The sequence below is a fragment of the Schistocerca cancellata genome, chromosome 9 (genome assembly GCF_023864275.1).
Source record: "Schistocerca cancellata isolate TAMUIC-IGC-003103 chromosome 9, iqSchCanc2.1, whole genome shotgun sequence".
Lineage (NCBI taxonomy): Eukaryota > Metazoa > Arthropoda > Insecta > Orthoptera > Acrididae > Schistocerca > Schistocerca cancellata.
The window spans coordinates 151,663,634-151,686,898 of record NC_064634.1 but is presented as its reverse complement, the minus strand read 5'-3'; the positions used below and the strand labels follow the sequence as shown (position 1 = coordinate 151,686,898).

General features: G+C 42.3%; 1 protein-coding gene across 1 annotated transcript in view; it reads left to right on the top strand.

Moving 5' to 3' along the window:
• LOC126101247 (brachyurin-like) overlaps nt 1-19,634 on the top strand; it is a 182,028-nt gene extending 162,394 nt beyond the window's left edge. Inside the window, exons 7-8 of the mRNA XM_049911934.1 lie at nt 5,212-5,351; nt 19,455-19,634. Of these exons, the coding sequence (XP_049767891.1) occupies nt 5,212-5,351; nt 19,455-19,634 (320 nt within the window). The remainder of the gene's footprint in view (nt 1-5,211; nt 5,352-19,454) is intronic.
• The last annotated feature ends 3,631 nt before the right edge of the window (nt 19,635-23,265 follow it).

Below are 23,265 nucleotides of genomic sequence, written 5' to 3'. Positions count from 1 at the left end.
ACGCTGCACTATCCCATTGCTTGTAACCCTTCTACCAGAGCAAGTTGCCTTTGAAAGGGAATGTGACACCATTTTGTACGCTCTGTGAGTCACCACTCCTCTGGAAAGGAAAATCCACCCATGTGGAAGAGTTCGTGAATTATTTATTAGTATTAGTGAATTGTAAAATTTCCTTTTCCTTTTCTCGTGTTACAGGTTGTATATGTTCACAGGACTCTTTCCACGACTTGAGCAGCAGAAACAGCCCATGTTGCTGGCCGAGGAAGGTTTCCTTAGTTGGATAACGCTAATAAGGCATGCTAATAAGTGTCACCTGCAACAAGCCATCCATGGGAAACGTGGAAGGAATGTCACATGGGCCTCCAGAAGTTGTGGGCAGAGCATGGATTCCAGAATGGTCTCTCTCTCTCTCTCTCTCTCTCTCTCTCTCTCTATCTCCAACCCCCCCCCCCCCCCTACAGATCCTGACCAAGCAGTACGCACCATCTCATTAATTTTCTTAGGAAGACGAAAAGTCGGTCTTATACACCGTCTAACCAGGACTCTTCCTGTTTCACTGGATATAGCGCCACAAAAAGGAAGAGCTGCAATCGGTGGCTCATCCTGAGAGTGTGTAGCATTTACACGTTTCCTTTTCTTGGAAAAGGGGGCTTTATATAGTGTGCACCGTATCCATTCTTTCGGAACACGTACTTCAGGTGGTTGATTTCGGACTTCAAATGGTCCTCGTCAGAAACAGTTTTTGCTCTAATCGGGTGTCTTCTAAACAGGATGATGGAAACTCTGTGCATTAAGATATAAATCGTCTAATAATGAAACTTTCCTTCCTTCTCCATCTGGACAGTGAACCTGATGTTCGGATGTATACTGTTCATGTGTTCCGTCCGCAGCTCGTGGTCGTGAGGTAGCGTTCTCGCTTCCCGCGCCCGGGTTCCCGGATTCGATTCCCGGCGGGGTCAGGGATTTTCTCTGCCTCGTTATGACTGGATGTTGTGTGATGTCCTTAGGTTAGGTAGGTTTAAGTAGTTCTAAGTTCTAGGGGACTGATGACCATTGATGTTAAGTCCCATAGTGCTCAGAGCCATTTGAACCATGTGTTCCGTGAATTGTTCGAGAGCCTCTACGCCATGTTGCCAGATCATAAATGTATCGACAACATAACGAAAAAATAAGGATGGACGGAGGGCAACCAAATTTAATGCACGTTCCTCAAAATTCTTCATAAAAAAGTTAGCCAATGATGGAGGAAACGGAGAGGCCATCGCCATACCCTCCGTCATTTCATAAAAATTGCTGCCGTACAAGAGGTAGGTGGTCGTCATCGCATACCACAACAATTTTATAGTTTCAGGAGGAAAAAGATCTGCCAGCATTTTCGAAGTGTCCTCCACGAAAACACTTTTGAACAGCCATACCACATCCCGGCTGACTAAAATGTCATTTGGACCGACTATAATCTGATTTTCTCAGTGAACGTCTGGGTTGTTTTGATATGCAGGTCACAAAGGCTGACTATAGGAGTTATCAACTTTGTCAGGTATTTGGTCAGCTTGTAGGTAGGAGAACCAATTGCACTGACAATAGGTCTCAAGGGAACTTTATCCTTGTATATCTTCGGTAGTACGTACAACCTGGGAGGTCTAGGAGCTCGGACTGAGATCCTTCGTAACATCATCTGGTAGACCGAAATTCTTCACTAGCTCCGTAGTTTATCTGCTGTATGTCAAAGTTGGGTCCCGTTTAAGACATTTGTACGTACTGTGCTCCAATAGTCAGAGATGGGGCCCCTCCACGCCCGCACCAACGTGGTGACCAAACCAAAAGTTCTACTGTCACCTCCGTAAACATGTTAGTTATCTAGTAAGTGGATCACAGGATGCTGGGCTGTGATGTTATCCGTGCGTCTGGGTAAGACTTCGCATTAACACAGTCCATCAGGTGATAGATAGTGGACGAAACGCGAGTGAGGGTAGCGATTTGAAGAATAGAGGGAAAAAGTGCCATGGCTCGTGCCGTGGGAAAAAAACCTGTGTGACAGTGGGATGGGTAGTAAGAGCAGTAGTGGCTTACTAGCTGCGATAGTTCATGCAAGGTTGGATTTGTTAGTATAGGTATCATGCATCATTACCGTGGCAAGCGATGGCGATGTATCCCAGTTGCCGCAGCTGCTACATTCCTGGAACAATCAAGATCGTTATACAGTATTGGGAGATCGGCCATAGATCATCTCGCTGTGTGGGGGACGTGTGGAGCTTGTCTGCATGCAGTGTACGGTACGGCTTCCCTGCGTGGTGCCCGTTATTCGGCAGCGTATTCCAGCTGGACATCCAGTAATGGTGTCTGATTAAGAGGGGCTCGCCTGTGCCGTTATGTTTGCGTATGCTTGGCCATAGATGTTAGGTTCTTACAAGTATGTCTTTTGTTCTTTTATGTTTCCATCTATGGTTGTGGTCGTAGTTCCCCATATTCAGAATAAACGGGTTCTGCGAATGTCTGGAGTTTCTGTATAGTCTTGTGGTGAGTTTGTGGATTACCTCCGTGAGAGTCTCAAGTCGGTATTCCCGGTGAAGGTCCGCGACGCGTGTGTATCGTGGAGCATTGCTTATGAATTTGAGTACTTTGTTTTGTATGAGCTGCAGACGGCGCAGGCGTGTAGGCGCAGCGTATCCCCAGACAGGAGCTGCGTACGTCATCAGGGGTCGGATAACTGTCATGTACATGGACCTTGACACCCTTCTGTTCAGTGTGCTACGCCTGTTGAGAATAGGATAGAGCTGTTTGAGCCTCGCGCTAGCTCGGTTGATCATGTGTTGTATGTGGTCCCCCCAGAGTAATTTCCGGTCGAGCCAGACACCGAGGTATTTGACTTTCTCGCGGAAACGTATTGGGCGTACATGTAGAGTTATTGGTCTGCAGTAGCGGTGTTTGCGCAGTTGCTTCGGTCTTCTAGTGAACAGAACGGCTTCGCCCAATTGTCGACGTTTACTCTAACACTCTGCGCGCAGTCTGTAAGCGTGACGTAATGTTTTATGGTTTCCAATCTTGCGCGAGGATGGCTGTGTCATCCGCGTAGATTGCCATCGTTGTGTTGTGTGTGGCTGAGAGATGGTTTATGTAAAGGTTAAACAGTAGAGGCCCTAGGATGCTTCCCTGGGGTACTCCTGCGTGTATACCGTGTCGTGTTGATTGTTTTCCCTACACGTCAGTGTCGAAACTCCTGTCTGTGAGGCATGAGTGTATTAGACGCAGCAGCCCGTCGGGGTATCCCGCGTCGCTGAGTTTGCGGATGAGGCCGTTGTGCCATAGACGGCCTTTTCGATGTCCAGGAACACCGCCCCTGTAGCTTTGTTTATGTTGAAGCCATATTTTATATGTTTCACGACCCGTAGGAGTTGTTGTGTTGTGGAGTGGTGATTCCTGAAGCCGAATTGCTCCGGTCTCAGGATGTCATTTGTTATGCAGAGCGTAGTGATGCGTTTGAGAATCACCTTCTTAACAATCTTACTGAGCGAGCTCAGAAGGCTGATGGGTCGGTAATTTTGTGGAAGGCTGTGGTCTTTCCCCGGCTTCCTGAACATCAGGACCTTGGCCGTCTTCCAAAAGGCGGGGAAGTGTTGGTGTAGTGATGTCATTTTACTATGATATTCGGTAGTATTAAGAACGACAGTGGCATTTCCTTTGCCAGCTGTTAAGGTGACAAGATCATCTCTCCCAAGTAAACGGAGCCCCTCTCCTTCCTCTCTACTGATGTTAAGTTAGGGAGGCTTAGCTGAGGCCAAAACGCGACTGGCAATAAGTCTCAATTCGTCGGCGTCGTCCTGTGCAAGATGCAGCACTGATAAGATCCTTGATGGGTGTAGTACATGACATGAGCAAAATTCAAACCTTTATTAACGAAAGACTGGTTATGATGCATGCGATATAAAGGCCCCGTTCTCCAAGAAAAGGAAACGTGAAAATGCTGCACACTCACAGGATGAACCACCGATTGCAGTTCTTCCTGTTTTTGGCGCTATATCCAGTAAAACAGGAAGAGTCCTGGTTAGGCAGGGTATAAGACGGACTTTTCGTCTTCCAAGAAAATTAACAAGATGATGCCCCCTGTTGAGGACACTCTCGACCTCAGAGTCCTTGGAATTTATAATATCTCCTGTGAGTGTGGTAGCAAATACTGTATATAGGTCAGACCATTCGTACTGTTTCCGACCGCTGCGTACAACACCAACGATATATTAAAAATAGAGAACTAGAGAAATAGGCAATTGCGGATCGCAGCCTCACTAACAGACATAAAATACTGTTTGAAGAAACGAACTTTGTCCCATGCCTCTACATACCGGGATTCTGTTATCAAGGAGGTTGTTGAAATACAAATGAGCGTAAAGAAGTTTAACCGTAATAGCGGATACTATCTAAGCTGTGCATGGAAACGAGCGCTCAATGCAGAGAAGCAGCAGAGACATTCCTTGCAGTGTTTACATTCCCATCCAAGCGGTGGCGCCACCAGCGTAGACATTGACACCGTCTGTTACAGCAGTTTGTAATCGCTGACCAATCACAAAGTAACCAATCAGAAACTGTCCACGGGCTATATAAGGCCACCACAGCAGTAATGAAGACAGTCAGTTGCTGCTGACCCATGATGGAGGCTATAATCGAAAGCTAGAAATTTTATCCGCAACTGATGCGACAAGAAAATCCAGAACATTTTACATATCACAGCCATCGCAAAAGGCTTCGTTCTCACAACTTGATTTAACCCAACACAATGGTTCTTTTAATTTTCCACCATGGCCTTCTTGCATTTTTGAATTTCCCAGTGACACCCTCTTTGGTTTTGAATTTCTGGACAGCACCAACTTGGCTTCACTGACTGCAGTGCCATGACTGGAGCGTTGTCTAGCTGTGGCTGCTGAATGTGAACCAGCTTACCTGTAACCATACTACTCTTGAGTCATTTCATATACAACACAGGCTTTGAAGGATGTATGATACCAAGGACCACCACATTGTCTTACATTGTAAATGGTAGCTCTCATTAGGAGACAGGTGGAAATGAAAACTCTAGTGGATCTTCCCTGACAAGTGGAAGGAGGCTTTGAGCTTTGTTTTATAACAAGGACCACCACTGTGTTTCAGGTTTTAAATGGAAATTGCCATTAGCAGACAAATGGAAATAAAAACTGTTGCAGTTTTTTTTTCTGACTACAGTGGATGGCACTTCGGCATATCTGCAGAAGGTAACGTTGGACATCATCTCCAATGAGAAATGTTGGAAGTACTACGGTAGGATGTCGGTGACTTCATCCATTCTATGCGCCCAAGGAGACAAAAACAGGAGCACATGTAATGTGAGTAGTTCACTCTCGAGCACTGCATCAAATTACATGAAACTAGTGCTAATGAATTTCTTAGGCGATCAAATTCTTGAAAGTAGAACATTTTATTGAAATGTAACACAGTACAAGAACATTAAGTAGTTAAATAATACAGCTTAATAATATTATATTATGATTCACACTGCAAGTAACTTTTTTGTCTATGTTCATGACGATATTGTTTGATTGAAGAAAACGAAGTGTCCAAGAGAAAACCATCGAATTTTCTCTTCAAAGTGCCAGTCTTTTCAAAAGTCTAATTATATTCTTTGGTAGCTTGTTAAATAAAATGATAATTTTTATTTTGGCTGGGGCCACAGTCATTATAAATTATTCTGGAAGATGCTGGCACCACTTGCATGCAATAATTTCTATTTTATTGTTATACAACCCAGTTTTCGGTCTTAAGCCATTTTCAAGTAAAAAATAGAATAAACAGTGGAAGTATAAACTGGTGATGACAAAATGGTGGTGAGGGGGAAGGAACTTGGATGCAGCTGTGGAGCCAACAGAACATGATACATTATTCAAACAGGGTAAGGGTGGCAGTGGTGTGGGTGGCAAGGAAGGGGGCAAATTTAGGGGGAGGGGGTAGCCTGTAGAAGTGAGTGTCCAAAGGAATGTTTGTAGGACTTGTGTTATAAAACTTACTGAAGTACTAATAAAATCTGTGTAGTCCTATGTATAAAAGCTTTGTAAAGTGTTTTGAACATGTGCTTCATCAACATGTAAACCACAATGTGCACACAGATTAAGGAAATAAAAATTTCACAGGAAAATAAATGTATCATAAAATATTTCCTCAAATGTAAAATTATAGTTGTTTGGTTATTAACAGTATCTGAAAGTTCAGTGGTTAATTCAGTATGTAGTTCTTCAGACTAGTAACATATTATACAAACTGTATGATGGAGTGATTCCAAATACTTTCTATAGTTTTCGTATTTTACGTATAAGATCAGAGAAATCTCTGGAGGCAGGTGATGAGGAGTGGGTATGGGGTGGAATGATCACAAAATATTGACATAATATTTGGAAATATTTACATATTCCAAGCTACCTTGAGTAACATTAGACACTATGAGGCCATCCAGTGTCTATAAAAGTACTGGAGAGCATAGTTATATTTTTGAAAACACATTTAAATATTCCTTAGAATTATATGCATCCTTATCTGCATTTTCATCAATCAAACATAATTGGAAATAAAGCATGGTAAAGTGGTTGAGACAAATGACAAGTGGAAACAAATGTGAGGGATGGGGAAGGGGAGAAGTATAACCAACATTAGTAACAATAGCGGAAGGTAGTTCTACATTTGCTAAAATATTTTGTACATCCACATCTGGAATACAACTTTATTTACATCCATGTTCACATCTTTCATTGGAGCAAGTTAGTGAAAGCAACTTGTGATAACCACACTCATTCACATACCTGTATTGCTTGTTTCACTGCTTTTAAGGTGGACTTGGTCATCACAAGGATTTATTAGGGTATAACTTTGTTTACCTTACATTTTTTGATTAAATTTTATACATTTTATTGCATTGGTTAGTTTTATATTCCTTCTTTGCAAATTAAGCAAATCTCCCTGTGTCTGCACAAACAACTCAGACATAAAAAAAGAACCTAGTGACAAACTATACCTAGCACATCTGAAGTTAGCAAAAGTGGTTCCACCTTTACATTATGTTCATGTGATGACTTTAGTCAATGAAGGTAATATGGTAGAGCATAATGTATGTTTATTCTAGTAGTATGTAGTAACTTCAGATTTCTTAGGAGAATAAAGAATTTAACAAATATTAGATTTACTGAAAAAGAGTCTGATGTTTTAAATAAATGGTTGAAAAAGTTACAAGGGTGTGCAATTAATAACCTAATTCCTTGCACTTAAGTTGATTTAGATATGGCAAAGCTGCCAGTTGAGAAACAAAACCAAGTAACTAGTAAAATAACTGGAATTATCAAACAGCAATTAGATACATACAAAACTAGTGGCTTCAGTAATAAGACCAATGAATACTACAAAACTGCAAAAAGTGTTAATAGGAAACTAACAATAAACTGGGCAATTAGCGCAACAGGATCTGAAACAGACAGTGAAGTAAAAAATATCTGCTGATAAATTCTGAATGAGAAGCTAGAATTAAAAACAAAACATTATTAGGTAACTTTAGAACAATATTCTTAGCAAATTGTTTCAATTAGTTGCCTTCTTCAGAGGTTTTACGTAACTGTGATTAGTTAAACACAATTTAATGAATGCGATACCTCAAAACAAGGGCTGGGATAATTTTAAGGAAAACACATCGAAGGTAGAGCTTTATATCTTGTCATTTTTGTTTCATGGAATACACTTTATTGCTTAACAATTATCATGATTACAAATTAAAACACTCATGATAATTTAAAGAACTTTAACAGAATCAGTTCATTAATAGAAAACTAACAATTTATACCATTAAGAACAGGGCTTAAAACCAGGAATGTACATATGTCTCCAAACACGAATAATAAGTGGCACCAACTAGGTGTGAGTGCAAGTTTGTGCAACAAACTGAGTTTTAGTGGCAAAATGAATTACAAATGACTGCCACTAAAAGTACTAAAAAAATCCCAACCGTGGTTAAAATTTAAACAAATAGACAATGACCACCCAAAATGAAAAAGGACAAAAAGTCAATCTAGTGACTGTGGCTGTTGCAAAGCCCTTAATTTATAAACCTTAATAAAACCCCTTAAGCAGTAAAATACACAATCCCCCAAACAAAAGAAAAGTTGGGAAGGCATACAATTTAAACGTGACTCTGTAACGGAACCTATTAAAGGCTTTACTTTACCGAAGTATACGATATCCTCCAAATTCAACCAGTTTAACGAGTATGTATGATTATAGAAAAGTTATTGTGTATGTTAACAATGACTGTATAACATGTCTCCATAAACAGTCAACTCATTAAATTATACTGTACAACTGACCCACACAAAAGTTAATATCACTTGATCACTGATACAGCAAATATCATCATGTAAAAACACTAAGTTCGTCTTAAATAATTAATATGAAGTACGAAAAATAGTGACCAGCTGACGTATTTTGGATCTCCTTAAATAAAAATCACCCAGTGAAACCTATTTATTCACTAGGACCGTTTTCACTCAGTATTTACGTAAACACTCCTATTTTAGACGAAAACCAATGTAATTCTTAATAATTCATGTTATTTACTTATTTACGCAAATTAGAGAAGTCAATTGACAAACTCCTAAAAAACGGCCTTTTTGTAACAAAGAATAATTCTGTCAAGTCAACAAATCTGTATGTCATTTTAATAACCTGTTAAATTATGTCACTCGAAATAAATTAATAACTTTTCTGCACAAATTACGATAACAGATGTACATATAAAATATATCTCTTTTTAGTAGTTCTTTGACAAGGTTATAAATACAAGCAGCAAGAAGGGTCGGGAGCGGAGTCTGAATGTCACTTTGGTGAAGTGTATGGGTGTTATTGTTCGAGGTGGATAAACATTGAAAAACACATGTAAAGGAAGTGCTACTTTGTGTTGTGTCATTGTCTTTGCTGGACAGTGGAATTAAGATGGCTACCAGAGTAATAGATATTTGAAGATTAAATATTTGTTGGTTTCGCTCGTTAGTTATCATCAAAAGCACATAAAAAACACGGGACCTCATCTTTTTACCCCTAGACAACGACATTTAGAGCCAGCATCAGCATTGAGACACAGCAGCGATCCAGCAAGCAGCAGCGATTACCACAATGCATTTTAATGGCACCAACCTAACATCAAGTGCTAACAAGCTCCGAAAATGGGAGTGAAATAGTGCGATTATAGCAATATCTACGACTAGGTGACCATTATAACTCCCAGCTGGTACACACAAGCAGGAATATTAATAAAGACCATTAAACAAATGCACAATCCCACAACATACAAGAAAGATTGACAATGGGAAGAATTAGCTAACGACTGCAGAAGAAGAAAAAAGTTCACACTCATAACTATAAGCCCTTAAAACTATACACGACCCAGAAGTAGCAAAAGAGGGCCTGCAAGATTCAAACAAGTTTTAAAGGGCAAATATAATCACAAGGAACTTCGGATTTACTGCACACACATTAAGGCTTGTGCGCTTGCTCAACTCTCAATATTTGAATAGATCAAGAGTTCCAGAATTAACTGGGGGACACTCTGTCGTGCCACATACAAAAACGTTCAAAGTATCTTAACGGGAGCTAACACGAGGCAGCTGATAAAGATACCTGGCTGCAGGCAAACCCAGACGTCGTGGAAGGACGAGAGTATCGCCGCAGCAGGAAGGAAACATCTCTGCTCCTGGCCCAGGAAACGTTAAACGCGTCGGTCGCTGCCAGAACTACCCTGCCAACATGCATAGCAAAGAAAACAGTAATTTGCCCAAATATGGCTACCAATGACAATACATAAGATGTAGGAAATATCAACTTAATCCAAATGCCAGGGCACACCCTGTTTTAACAGTGCATTGCCTTCGTCACAGACTAAACTACAGCCCCAATTATATCAACTCACTTTACAACAGAGAGTGTTTCATACACTTGCAATGAATATGATATGGAACAAACAGATTAAAATTAGTTCCACTGGCTGGTGACCTTGCACACAATCACTCGTAGCTCTAATGGATATGAAGAGTCTAATTCAACATTAACACAGATGTAGCTTACGATAACAAGTACAAATAAAAGATCGACACTCTACTCAGTTGGGAAGAATACCTGACTTCCAGGATTCGGGACAGGGGTGGTTTTGCCTCCAGTCCGTGCAAGTGATGTACAGATGTTGTAATGCTTCAACTTCCAGCGTTGGTGCTTCCTGGCGAGGTTTCGCACAGCGTCAGCTGCGCTTCCTGCAGTCGCCGCTATCAGTACTTAAAGTTTGCCTGCAATCAACTTAAAAACTCGCGCCTTCATGAGCTTCACGCCTGGTCAGTAGGAGTGCTGCCAGATCCACTTTCCAGTCACGTGGCCTCCCGCTAACTGCAGGTATCATGGCCTGCTAAATGCAACACCACAATCTTCGACCAAAACCCCAGCTCTGGCATACGACCGGGATCGATATCGGCTGTACGAGTAGTTAGTGGCGCCAGTAGAGTAACATGCCCGCCAAAATTAATCCCGCCACGGTTTAGTGTGTATCTGTTTACTCAAATACTGTACCCTCTGCAAATATCTGTTTTATATCCCAAGAATGCAATAGGTTTTTAAACTAGAATAGACCCATACATTGAATGACGACTGTGTAACTTTTCTCTACCATTTGCCTTACAATTGGAAGTATAAATTCTTTTTTTCCATATTAAGTTATATGTACCTATAACCTTACTTACAGGGCGGAGAAAGACTGTCACGATAGCTGATGCGAGTAGGAACCAAAATTAGTAGTGTTGTATAGGTCGACAACGCACCATTTTTAAACTACTGAAACTTGGCGCCACGAGCTACTATTGGCCATGGGATTTCCCTACTCTGTGGTGGACTATGAATACAGGCTAGGGTTCTGTCGGTGGTTTCTGCGATGTGTTGCACGAGATTCCGACCTCTCTGCCATTTTGTCATTCACCGACGAGTGCATCTTCCATCGGGATGGCCTTTACAACACTCGATACGTTCATTACTGAACAAAGGGAAATCACCACGTCACGTACGTCAATGGACACCAGGAAAGATTTTCGCTCAACATTTGGACAGGCATTGTGGGTGACCATCTAATTGGGCCTGTCCGTCTACCTCCGGGGCAAATTACCTTCACTTTTTGCAAGAAACTCTACCTGGCCTGCTGGAAGATGATCTTGTGGACCCAAGGCTACGCATGTAGTTGCAGCATGATGGGGCGCCCACACACAAGAGTCGTGCTGTGCGCGGACATTTAAAAGAGCTCTTCGACGGCCGGGTAATTGGCAGAGGTGCTCGTAGGACATGGCCCCCACGATAACCAGACCACACGCCACCGGACTTTTTCCTGTGTGGATTCTTCAAGGTTCTCGTTAAACTACCCGGACGCGAACCACCTAGAAAAGCAGAGGAATTAATGGATCACATTCAGCATGCCGCCAGTCACGTCAGGGCAATGTCAGAAATCTTTGAAAGAGTTAGGTAAAACACCCTTCGACGTTATCAAGCTTGTGTCGCGTCAGAAGGTCGCCAGTTAGAGCACCTGCTATAAGTAAACAATGTCCTAGCTACGAAAAAGGTACTTTTCAGGGCCGACACAATTTGTGAAACACTTTCTGTACGAGAACTAACAGCTGTTGACGGCTTTTTTCCCGGTACGTCTTATCATGAAAGTACAATGTATGTGGCGGTACCCTGGCGAATTTGCCCCTAGAGTGGAAGGCTGGCACGCTACCACCGATCGCGCGGGCCGACTTCGATACATAGCGATCTCCGGCAGGTAAGGCATTCACGGTCATGCGTTGTCCAGAGAATCCGGCAGCAGGGCGATCACGCGGCCAATACGACCGCGTTGCGCCAATTTCCATAGTTTAAAAATTTAGTAATTTTCGGTCCTATTGGCACTTCCTATACAGGATTAAGATTTCGTGACACAATTTTTCCCCACCCTGTATGTAAACTCATAGTGTAACCAGTACTTATTATTTTTTCCATATTACCTATTTAAGTGTTTTAAAATATAAGGAAGAATGTATTTTAATTAGTTCCTCTGTGCAACATTTTTTGTGTGTCATTACTGGAAATGTAAGGTCTAATGTATCCATTTTATTCATTAACTGATACGTACACTGACCTGGTAGAAAATTATGTCCATCGACCTACTATCGACATTAACCCTCCTGGCGATATCGGCGTCTCCTAGAGAGGAATGACTGTTTGTCAGTCTAAAACACTGTGCATGTAGTACCAGCGAGCGTGCTGTCAGTGCGTAGTGAATCGCGAAGGTGCGTGATCTATCTGAGTTTGACCGAGGGCATATTGTGATGGCCTGGAGGCTCGGCAGTTTTGGAAACTGCACGACTTGTCCTTTGTTCGAGAAGTATTGTGGTGAGCGTCCTCAACACCTGGCGAAACCAAGGTGAAACCACATCCAAATAACGTGGGTTTGGACCTGCCACCCTTTATTATAGATGCTGGATGTCGAAGGCTGGGCAGACTGTTAAAACAGGACAGACAGCGAACTTTGCCAGAACTAACATCAGAATTTAATGCTGGGCTGAATTTGTGTCTGAACACACTGTGCACAAAACACTGCTAACGACACGGCCTCCGCAGCCGACGACCAATGCAAGTGTCAGTGTTAACACCATGACATCGACATCAGACGTTGGTGCAGTGGCTGAGTTTGCATGCTATGATGAATCCCGATATCTTATCCATAGTGCCGATGGGAGGGCGCGAATCAGTCGTCTTCCAGAGCAACAGCTGCTTGACAACTGTACTGTGGGATGGAGACAAGCTGGCAGCTCCTCCATTATGCTCTGGGGAACATTCACCTGGGCATCCATGTGTCCAGTGGAGCTTGTGCAAGGCACTCTCTGTGGTTATTAAATTCTACTTTATTTGTGGTGATACTTCCATTACCTTACTCTAGAATTATATTACAGTAAAATATGTAAACATAAATGTAGGTAAAATTAACTATACCCTAACAGTTGTTATTGGTATATACACTCCTGGAAATTGAAATAAGAACACCGTGAATTCATTGTCCCAGGAAGGGGAAACTTTATTGACACATTCCTGGGGCCACATACATCACATGATCACACTGACAGAACCACAGGCACATAGACACAGGCAACAGAGCATGCACAATGTCGGCACTAGTACAGTGTATATCCACCTTTCGCAGCAATGCAGGCTGCTATTCTCCCATGGAGACGATCGTAGAGATGCTGGATGTAGTCCTGTGGAACGGCTTGCCATGCCATTTCCACCTGGCGCCTCAGTTGGACCAGCGTTCGTGCTGGACGTGCACACCGCGTGAGACGACGCTTCATCCAGTCCCAAACATGCTCAATGGGGGACAGATCCGGAGATCTTGCTGGCCAGGGTAGTTGACTTACACCTTCTAGAGCACGTTGGGTGGCACGGGATACGTGCGGACTTGCATTGTCCTGTTGGAACAGCAAGTTCCCTTGCCGGTCTAGGAATGGTAGAACGATGGGTTCGATGACGGTTTGGATGTACCGTGCACTATTCAGTGTCCCCTCGACGATCACCAGTGGTGTACGGCCAGTGTAGGAGATCGCTTCCCACACCATGATGCCGGGTGTTGGCCCTGTGTGCCTCGGTCGTATGCAGTCCTGATTGTGGCGCTCACCTGCACGGCGCCAAACACGCATACGACCATCATTGGCACCTTGGCAGAAGCGACTCTCATCGCTGAAGACGACACGTCTCCATTCGTCCCTCCATTCACGCCTGTCGCGACACCACTGGAGGCGGGCTGCACGATGTTGGGGCGTGAGCGGAAGACGACCTAACGGTGTGCGGGACCGTAGCCCAGCTTCATGGAGACGGTTGCGAATGGTCCTCGCCGATACCCCAGGAGCAACAGTGTCCCTAATTTGCTGGGAAGTGGCGGTGCGGTCCCCTACGGCACTGCGTAGGATCCTACGGTCTTGGCGTGCATCCGTGCGTCGCTGCGGTCCGGTCCCAGGTCGACGGCCACGTGCACCTTCCGCCGACCTCTGGCGACAACATCGATGTACTGTGGAGACCTCACGCCCCACGTGTTGAGCAATTCGGCGGTACGTCCACCCGGCCTCCCGCATGCCCACTATACGCCCTCGCCCAAAGTCCGTCAACTGCACATACGGTTCACGTCCAAGCTGTCGCGGCATGCTACCAGTGTTAAAGACTGCGATGGAGCTCCGTATGCCACGGCAAACTGGCTGACACTGACGGCGGCGGTGCACAAATGCTGCGCAGCTAGCGCCATTCGACGGCCAACACCGCGGTTCCTGGTGTGTCCGCTGTGCCGTGCGTGTGATCATTGCTTGTACAGCCCTCTCGCAGTGTCCGGAGCAAGTATGGTGGGTCTGACACACCGGTGTCAATGTGTTCTGTTTTCCATTTCCAGGAGTGTATGTTACTGTAAAAGTAAGATAAGTGGTAAATCCTAGAGTTAACCAGTGAGACCTAAGATATACCATCGCAGTGTGGTAAAAGTCCCAAATTTCTCAAAATATGCATAGATTTCGAACTTTTAACAAGAGACATTTGTAAATCTTAGGATTTACCAACGCAAACTGGTAAAAGCTGGATCGAAGACTCCCGCCTGCGTCGTGCAGGTTCAGATAAGTTTCATTGTTGCCAATTCTGTGTTCAGATAAGTTTCTTTGTTGGCAATTATGAGTTTTCAGTCCACTCACCGCTGCATCGAGCATCTAACGTATGGTCATCTTTGCGACTCGTTTTAGTGATGCTTCTTGTGAAGCTTTCCATCAGAATAAGTAATGTTATGTATAACAGATTTTACTAACTTTTAAGTGAATCAGTGAATAAGAAGGAGGACATCAATTTTTATGTACCTGCTGAGCAATGTAATATTCTTTTAAGTGAAGTGAAAAATGCAAAACTCGTTTTCAATAAAAAAATCTATTCATTAGGGACGTTTGAAGCGATATAATGTTCTCAACATCGGTGCTGAGAAACTCACAGCACCGGTGTCAATTGGAAAAAGAAGAAATTCGTTATTACGTTCGTTTTGATGAACTGTTTAACGTACCACATGAGACCCACATTGCTATAGCCCATGGCGGCCGAACACGAATGACTGTGGAACTGAATCGTAATAATGCGACCGTTGAATCAATCGTTACTTATCTGAGAGTATGTGAACCATGTCAGAAAAAAAAAAACAAGAAACACTGAAAAGGGATGTTGTAGTGAAAATTGTCATACACAGTGAAATTAATTTACGACGCCAAATTGACTTAATCGACATGCAGGCAAACCCAGACAATAAGTCGAAGTTCATACTTGTATAACAAAATCATTTGATAAAATTTGTTATTCTCCTTGCACTAACTTCTAAAGGGGCTCATGAAGTAGCATATCATCGTTTTGACATTTTTACCACCTTTGGTGCCCCAAGTATCCTTAATTCTGATAATGGTAGAGAGTTTTGTAACCAAGTTATTCAAAGTTTATGTGGGTTGTGGAATGATATAAATATCGTACACGGGAAGCTGAGGCACAGTCAGTCTCAGGGATAAGTCGAAAGAGCAAATCAAGATATCGAAAATATGTTGTCAACTTGGATGGAAACAAATGAAATTTCAAAATGGTCTGAAGGGCTGAGGTTTGTAAAGACAGTGAAAACTAGGGCTTATCTTGAAGGGATCAAATGTTCACCATATGAAGCCAAGTTTGGGGTTCCAATGAAAATAAAAAAATATAAACACTGAAGAAGACTTGGAAAGAATGTTAAACACCACTTCCACTGACTCACAGGAAATTGAAAATGACGGCCAAGGAATTGATGCCCAGTGAATGAAGTACTGGAACAGAAGGAACGGAGGCAGCAGGTGAGGAATCACCAGAGACACAGTTAACGACGAGACACAGGCACCAGCTGATGGTTGTAACGGGACGCTGACAAATCCAACAGTGGTAATAAGGTGAAACAGAGCTGAGAAGCTGCCAAAGAAGGTCTTCAATTGTAGGCAAAGAAAATGAAAGCAATCTCATGTCACAAAATTCCAAAACCTTCAGCTGGACAGAATGCGAGAATTAAAGTACGGGATGTAGACAGGGCAAGAACTGATGCAAAATCTGTAATAGCAGTAGTGATAAATATTAAGGATGATGAATTTTATCAGCTTGGTACCAAAGCTGGTAAACTGAAGTCATTGTACACTAGGAGCCAATTTACATTGTGCAAGGAATATTTTATCAACGTCGAAGAAGTAGCAAGAGAAGAAATTGGTCTATGGGAAGTGGTTGCCAAACAATCTTTCGTTGGAGGACAAGGATTCAAAATGTGAAATTGCTTAAAGAAGTGTTCAACTGAAAAATGTTTGTGTAAATCATTTTCCATATTATGTAATTCGAAATATCACAATAGTTAGCCTTGTTGCAACAAAAATTAACGTTCACAAGATAACATTTTTTTAGAACGGTTTTTTTTAATGAACACGGTTTTACCATTTGGTATGGGTACATCCTAACATTTACCAACGTCTCTTGGTAAAAGTTAGGAATCTATGCATATAATAAGAAATTTCGGCCTCTTACCACACTGTGATGGTAAGTCTTTGGTTTCACTAGTTCATTCTAGGATTTACCAATCATCTTACTTTTACAGTAACATATATACAAAATATTTTAACGAGTGTAAACTAACTTACATTATTCTTACAACCTCCCCATCGCACCAACCTCAGATTTAGTGGCAAGATGGAACTATGGACAGATCATCAAAAACTGAACACAGGCAAGAATGAAAACAGGAGAAAGGTGTACCGACCTATGAAAAAAGAAACAAAATAGAGGCAGTGAACGATCAAGATGTACAACACCGACCAAACCTGAATAGCTACGGCGTCATGGTAATGTGATCACAGTGTTGGAGTGCAAAGAGGCTCCATCGTTTACCCGTTTTCTTTTTTTTAACAAACTTATGAGCTGTTCGTCCTGTCATTGACGTATCTGTTAGCTGTATTCAAATTTGTGTCTGTGTCATGATATAACGTCCATTTGCAACAGCAAGGTGTAAGGGAGGGATGTCTAGACGTACATCTCTCCTATTTTTTCTACACAAGTACCACACCTTATGCCTCTTGCGATATGTATTTGAAGTTTTGACTGTAGAATTCCTTTGTTGTAACATAGTGTACACCTATTCATTTGTTGCTTTCATTTCTGTGAGAGGTCATCTCACCTGCTTTCACTATTCATCACATTTACTTACAACAGTAATACATTATTACACGTGTCTCGTAGGCTATAAGCAATGTACGGTATGACAATAACCAAGATTACAGAAGGAGAACAGACCCATCAATGATGAGGTAGAAAGTTCTTAATTTTGAAAAAAAAAAAAAACTGGACAGGAAGGGGATATGAACACAGATCTCCCACTTAGCAGTTCAACACTGGAACCACACGACGTAGACGCCGTGGTACTTGTATTCAGCCGATGATGTTGCACAAATTAACCTTGGACCGTTCAGTGTTACTATTTTCCTTCCTTTTTCACAGTTCAGTAGCTTATTTTCTATTGTGTTTGATTGTTGCAAATGGAGATATGGGTGCAAATAATTCAAATGAATACTTAAATGAGTTATCAAATATATAACTATGCTCTGCAATACTTTTATAAACACTAAATGAGCCTGCATATTTCTAGTGGTTACTTAAGGTAGCTTGGAAAATTAAAACATGTTCAAATTGTTCAAATGTGTGTGAATTCGTGTGGGACCAAACTGCTACGGTCATTGGTCCCTAGACTTGCACACTACTTAAACTAACTTATGCTAAGAACAACACACACACCTATGCCAGAGGGAGGGGGCGCGCAATCAGTGACATGGCGCCTCTAACCGCGCGGCCACTCCACGTGGCTTAAAAGATATTTTCAAATATTTTGTAAATATATACCCCTCCTCCCAAATCATCTGCTTCCTCAAACAAACAACCTCCTTTTTTCACGTTACAGCTTATACCAGCCTCTCCACAATTTACTCCCCTGTTTTATTTTTGTATATTCCTACCTACCCTGCCGTCCACCACACATTTAAAATAATATTGTTAAAAAAATTATTTATTTTTATTTTTGTACGTACTTTAGCTCTGTGTTTATCAACATTACGTAACAGCCATAGGAATTAATCTATAAATGTGCTATTACTCAGCACATTTTTATGTGTTGCCAGTTTACAGAATACCCTATTCTCCCAACCACTGAGATTTTTACACCGAACTTTATTTTATGTCTGTTTTATGTGAGAATAAATGTAAGCATTACAGATGTGTAAATACATACATTACACCAAATGTTAAACTGCTTCCTGTAGTTTTTAGTCGAATGAGTTATTTTGCTCCCTCCAACTTCCTGTCCTTGTCAAAACACTTGTTTACATCTGCTTATATCAGTAGCTTCTCACCTAACATATTTTCTGTTTTATATGTGATTTGACACTTAATGTATTAACAGTTAGAGACGTAGACGTAAGTGCATATACTCGTAATGGTTACTTAAATGTCTCTTTAAAATGTGACTATGTTCGCCAATACTTTTATAAACACATATTTATAATGGTTACTTAAAGTGTTTGGGATACGTAAATGTGTCTCAAATATTTTATAAATATTCGATTACCCCTCCACCCTCCTCATTATCTGCTTCATCAAACTATCTACCTCCTTTTCCAACTGTCACCTCTGTTATTTCAATCCTCCTTCCTTCCCCTCCCCATCACAAATACGGAAATTATTATATTCATAAAAGCTCTGATTTCGTAGTTACTATGAAAATATGTAGAAAAGTATTACTCCATCACACAGTTTGTCTCGTATGTTCCTAGCTTACAGAATAATATAATGATTTAACTACTGAACTTTTAAGTATTGTTAGTAAATTAACAACTATTAAGTATTGTTAACGAATGAACAACTATTAATAAATGAACAGTACACCTACGATGTTCTCAAACACGCCACAGATCGAGTGGTGCAGACTGTAACGTCTCTCAGGCGATGTTTGGAAGATCGCTTTCTTCTAAGTACATGTCAGTTGTTGTTCAGACACAATAGTATGGCGGATATCTGGTTATCACATAGTAGATGTGTTATTGGGTTTATTTTAAAATCTGGATTCGAAATGTTTGTCTTACTACTATATAATCAATGTGAAACATTCCAGTGTAGCCAATCCTTTCCACATGAATTTCCTACGTCATCCTTAAAACTCAGTGTTAGCGAAAAATAAGTAATGCTCTGATGAAAATTTCACTAGGTGGCTTCGTCTTTCGATGCCTTTTCATTTCGTCCATCGGTCCAGCATATATGTTTGAGAGGTGCATCAAATTCTGTCACAGGGAGACAGCGGCGGTCCTCTCACGGTCGACCACAATGGAGGACACATACTCGTCGGCGTGGTCAGCTTCGGATCCGTTAGGGGTTGCGAACAAGGAATTCCAGTTGCCTTCACCCGAGTCACCAGTTATCTGACGTGGATCGAATCAGCAGCCGGTATGAAGATCAATTCGACACAGTAGTAATGACTCGTGAACAGTGACTTTTGTATCTGCTCCAGTATCTGCAGCTATATGTACCTAATGGAAATAAGATAAATAAAATATACTGGTAAAATGTACCCTTGTCAGTGTATATTGTTCCCACTGAGACTCATTGGCGTATAGTCCTTGGTGCTTTACTGAATATCTACAATTTAGTTTTCGCACTCTGTAGCTAGAATCAGGCCAAGCAAATACCGTTCATCACGTGGTACATTGGGTGTCGAGCGTCGACGAAAAGCGACAGGTTGTTGTTTCTGGTTATAACCGATTTTATGTGCCCACACGGTAGAGCGGTCCTAAATTAGTCCAACACGACTTTACTTTTAACGACATTGGGCAAAAGGCCCGGTGAATAACCTGAGAGCCAGCAGTGACTCGTATTGTGCCCTATCCTGCTGTGACGGCTAGTGCCATGCAGTATCGCTGATCAGTCGCTGCTGGAATATTTGTTGCTAATCATGCTCTGAAGTCCCATATTGCAAAAACGAACACCAAATTAGACTAATTTAGGACCGCTCTATCGAATGGACATGTAAAATTCCACTTCGAAACACTATAGGAAATGTGACTGACAAATGTAAGGAGAGACACCCGGTATATAAACTGAAAAAAAGGAAGAACTCGAAGGAATTATCGGAATCACACGGAAATCGGTAGATGTAATGATTCATTCAAGGGGAAGAGGTTCAGAGGTTCAGTAACTGAGCGAGTCAGTAACACGTTGGTCCACCCCCCTAGCGTTTATGCTGGCATTTATTATGCTTTGCATTGACTGTCAGAAGTGTTGGATATGCTCTTGAGCGACATCGTTCCTAATTCCATCCAATTGTCGCTTATCGATCGCCAACATGCAAAGCTGATTCGGGGAGGAGGGGTGGGGGGTGTGGGTGGGGGGGGGGGATTGCTCATAATGTAGCAAACTTCTCAATTGGGAAGAGATCCGGTGATCCTGCTAACCGAGGTAGGGTTTAAGAAGCATGAAGGTAAGCAGTGGAAACTGTTGCTGCGTGCGTGATGGTGTTGTCTTGCTGAAACTTAAGCCCAGAATGGCTAGCCCCGAGGGTCAACAAATTGGGGCGTAGAATTTCGTCGACTTATCGCTCTGCTGTAAGAGAGCCGCGGATGACAACGAAAGCGGTACTGCTATGAAATGAAGTGGCACCCCACAACATCACTCCTGGTTGTCAGGACCTAAGGCAGGCGACAAACAGGTTGGAGTCCTACGGCTGTTTGAGACGTCTCCAGACATGTCTTCGTTGGTCATCTGGGCTCAGTGCGAAGCGGGACTCATCACCGAAGACAGATCTACTCCAGTAATTGAGATTCCACACCAAACATGCCTGACACCACTGCAGATGGACTTCTTAGAATACAGATGTCAGTGGTAGTCAGTTCAAAGGGTGCCATAACCTCAGCCCCCTTTCTGTGAACCTTTTAATAATGGTCTTTGTGATCACTGAAGTGCCACTTGTACGTGGGATCGAAGATAGTGATTAATATGGGGCTGTGAATGCCTCTCTGACTAGTACCTGGTTCTAACGTTCTGTCATCTCCCTATGTCGACCACCTCCTCCTTGATTCACAGCTTACTCCTGCGTTGTTTTTTTTTTTTTTTAATCTCAACTGCATGTCCCTTGTCCAACGTTAAAATCTGCGTATACTGCTAACACACAGTCTGCGGACATAGTTAACAATCCACCTGAGTACACAGGAGGAAATTCGTGAAGACTCTGCATCCTGGTATCGACTTTTACCCTGTTTTCTGCAAAGGCACAGATTCATTAATCTGACACCAAAGTTAGCAATTTTGCATTTTCCATTGATACTTGCACGAATATCAATTTTTGGTCAATTTGCATGACTCTTTCATGGTGCGTGGTTTCTGGGCTTAGAGTACATATGTTTATTTGTGTGTGTCTTTCAGTATAGCTCTTCAACGTGCTGTGATGATAATGGAACGCTACGAGACTTATTATTGACGTAAGGAGGGAAACTGGTGCTGTGTAAGTGTAACAGTGCTGTACAAGTGTAAGCTTGGAGAAATTGCAATCGGACGTTGATGGGTCACCATTCGTAAAGCAAAATAATGTTTTTGCAGATGGGGCAGGACTTCATCTGAAATTAGTCGAAAAAGGGATACAATGATGTGAAATCAAAAATTTGTAAGTTTTCTGGGTTTACTAGCTTAGGTTTACAGATAACAGATTTACAGAATGTGGAGCAAGTAAGCCTCCAATAAATAACCATGAATGCTTGGGATTTGGGTGGGTTCCATCTTAATGCTATATTCTATGCTGTTCTGAAAAGGCATATCCTATAATATTACTTTTATTTTTAGACGATCAGGCCAAGGAATTGCAAGCTGCTACAAGTTTCCGTGTATCCATCGCTGCCTTCCATCATTCATCCATATCCATCGTTAGCTGTTGTAGGTATTCCTGGAGGAAATCGCTCTATCTTTTCCTTTGTCTTCCTGGGGGTCTTCTACTTGTGGGGATGAAATCCAGGAGCTTCTGTGGCAACCTGTTGTCTCCTATCCGAGCCACATGTCCAGCCTATTGTAGTAGCTTGCATAATATGATTCCTGCTATATTGGCATCCCAATATATTTTATCTAACACATGATTGTGTTTGGCCTTCTGTTCACCAGTGTGTGCATCCAACACGAACCAAAGACCGTCCACAGCACTTTCCTCTAAAATATGACGATCCCGCTGAAAGAAAGTGCTGCATTCTGAGCCGGCCACTGCCGTGGTTATATCCATCAGGCATTTCCCCTTTCATTTTTGTTTCGGTGATTATCATAGAACTTCATTTGCCTTTGGTGTAGCTAAATTTTCTCTGATTTATATTTATCTGATGGACTTTTAGGGTTACGGTAAACCACCGATTGATATCACAGTACTTTCATGCCTTGAGTAGCAGTAGTGGAACTTAATTCGACAGCTGAGACAGATTTTGGACGCTGGAGGTGACCATTGCTTTAGGGGTACCTTTAGAACTTTCCTTGAGCAGCACGTGGGTTCGTGGAAACTTGTCATTGTCTGTCACACTTTCTAGTAACAGAAACTGGATATGGGACCACCAGGGCACTGGTTTACGGGCTGCCATTCTGGCAGTCAGGTTTGTTCCACTAGCGGCCGAAGCAAGCGGGTGGGAACGCCGTGGTTGGATGCGAAATTACACTCCTTAGAAACTGGAGGTGCCAGGGATCTTAACCGCTTCATTAGCAAATGGATGTAGTGTGGGAGTCTGGTCTCCTGATCCCATCTGCGGGTCTAGGTAAAGCAGGATTGGGCTGGCACCTGGCTAACGTTTTTATTACAAGAACAGCGTGCCTTGTGAGACAGCACGACGCATTTCTCTCGATGTCGCATTTCTTAGGTGCCGCTGCGCCTCGCCAAAACGGCCCCCACTAACTCGTTTTATGGATGAGGCCGAGCTTGTTTTCACTAAGAAGCTTCCCTCATCTTGTGAAATGCGCCAGGGGTTTAACTGCGGAACCTCTAGGCATTGTGTACTGTTTCTTCAGAGAACAGAATGATTACTGCACTGCAGTGATTAGTTGAGGAAGATCGAGTCTCCTAGTTAGAAAACAATGATTGGTACA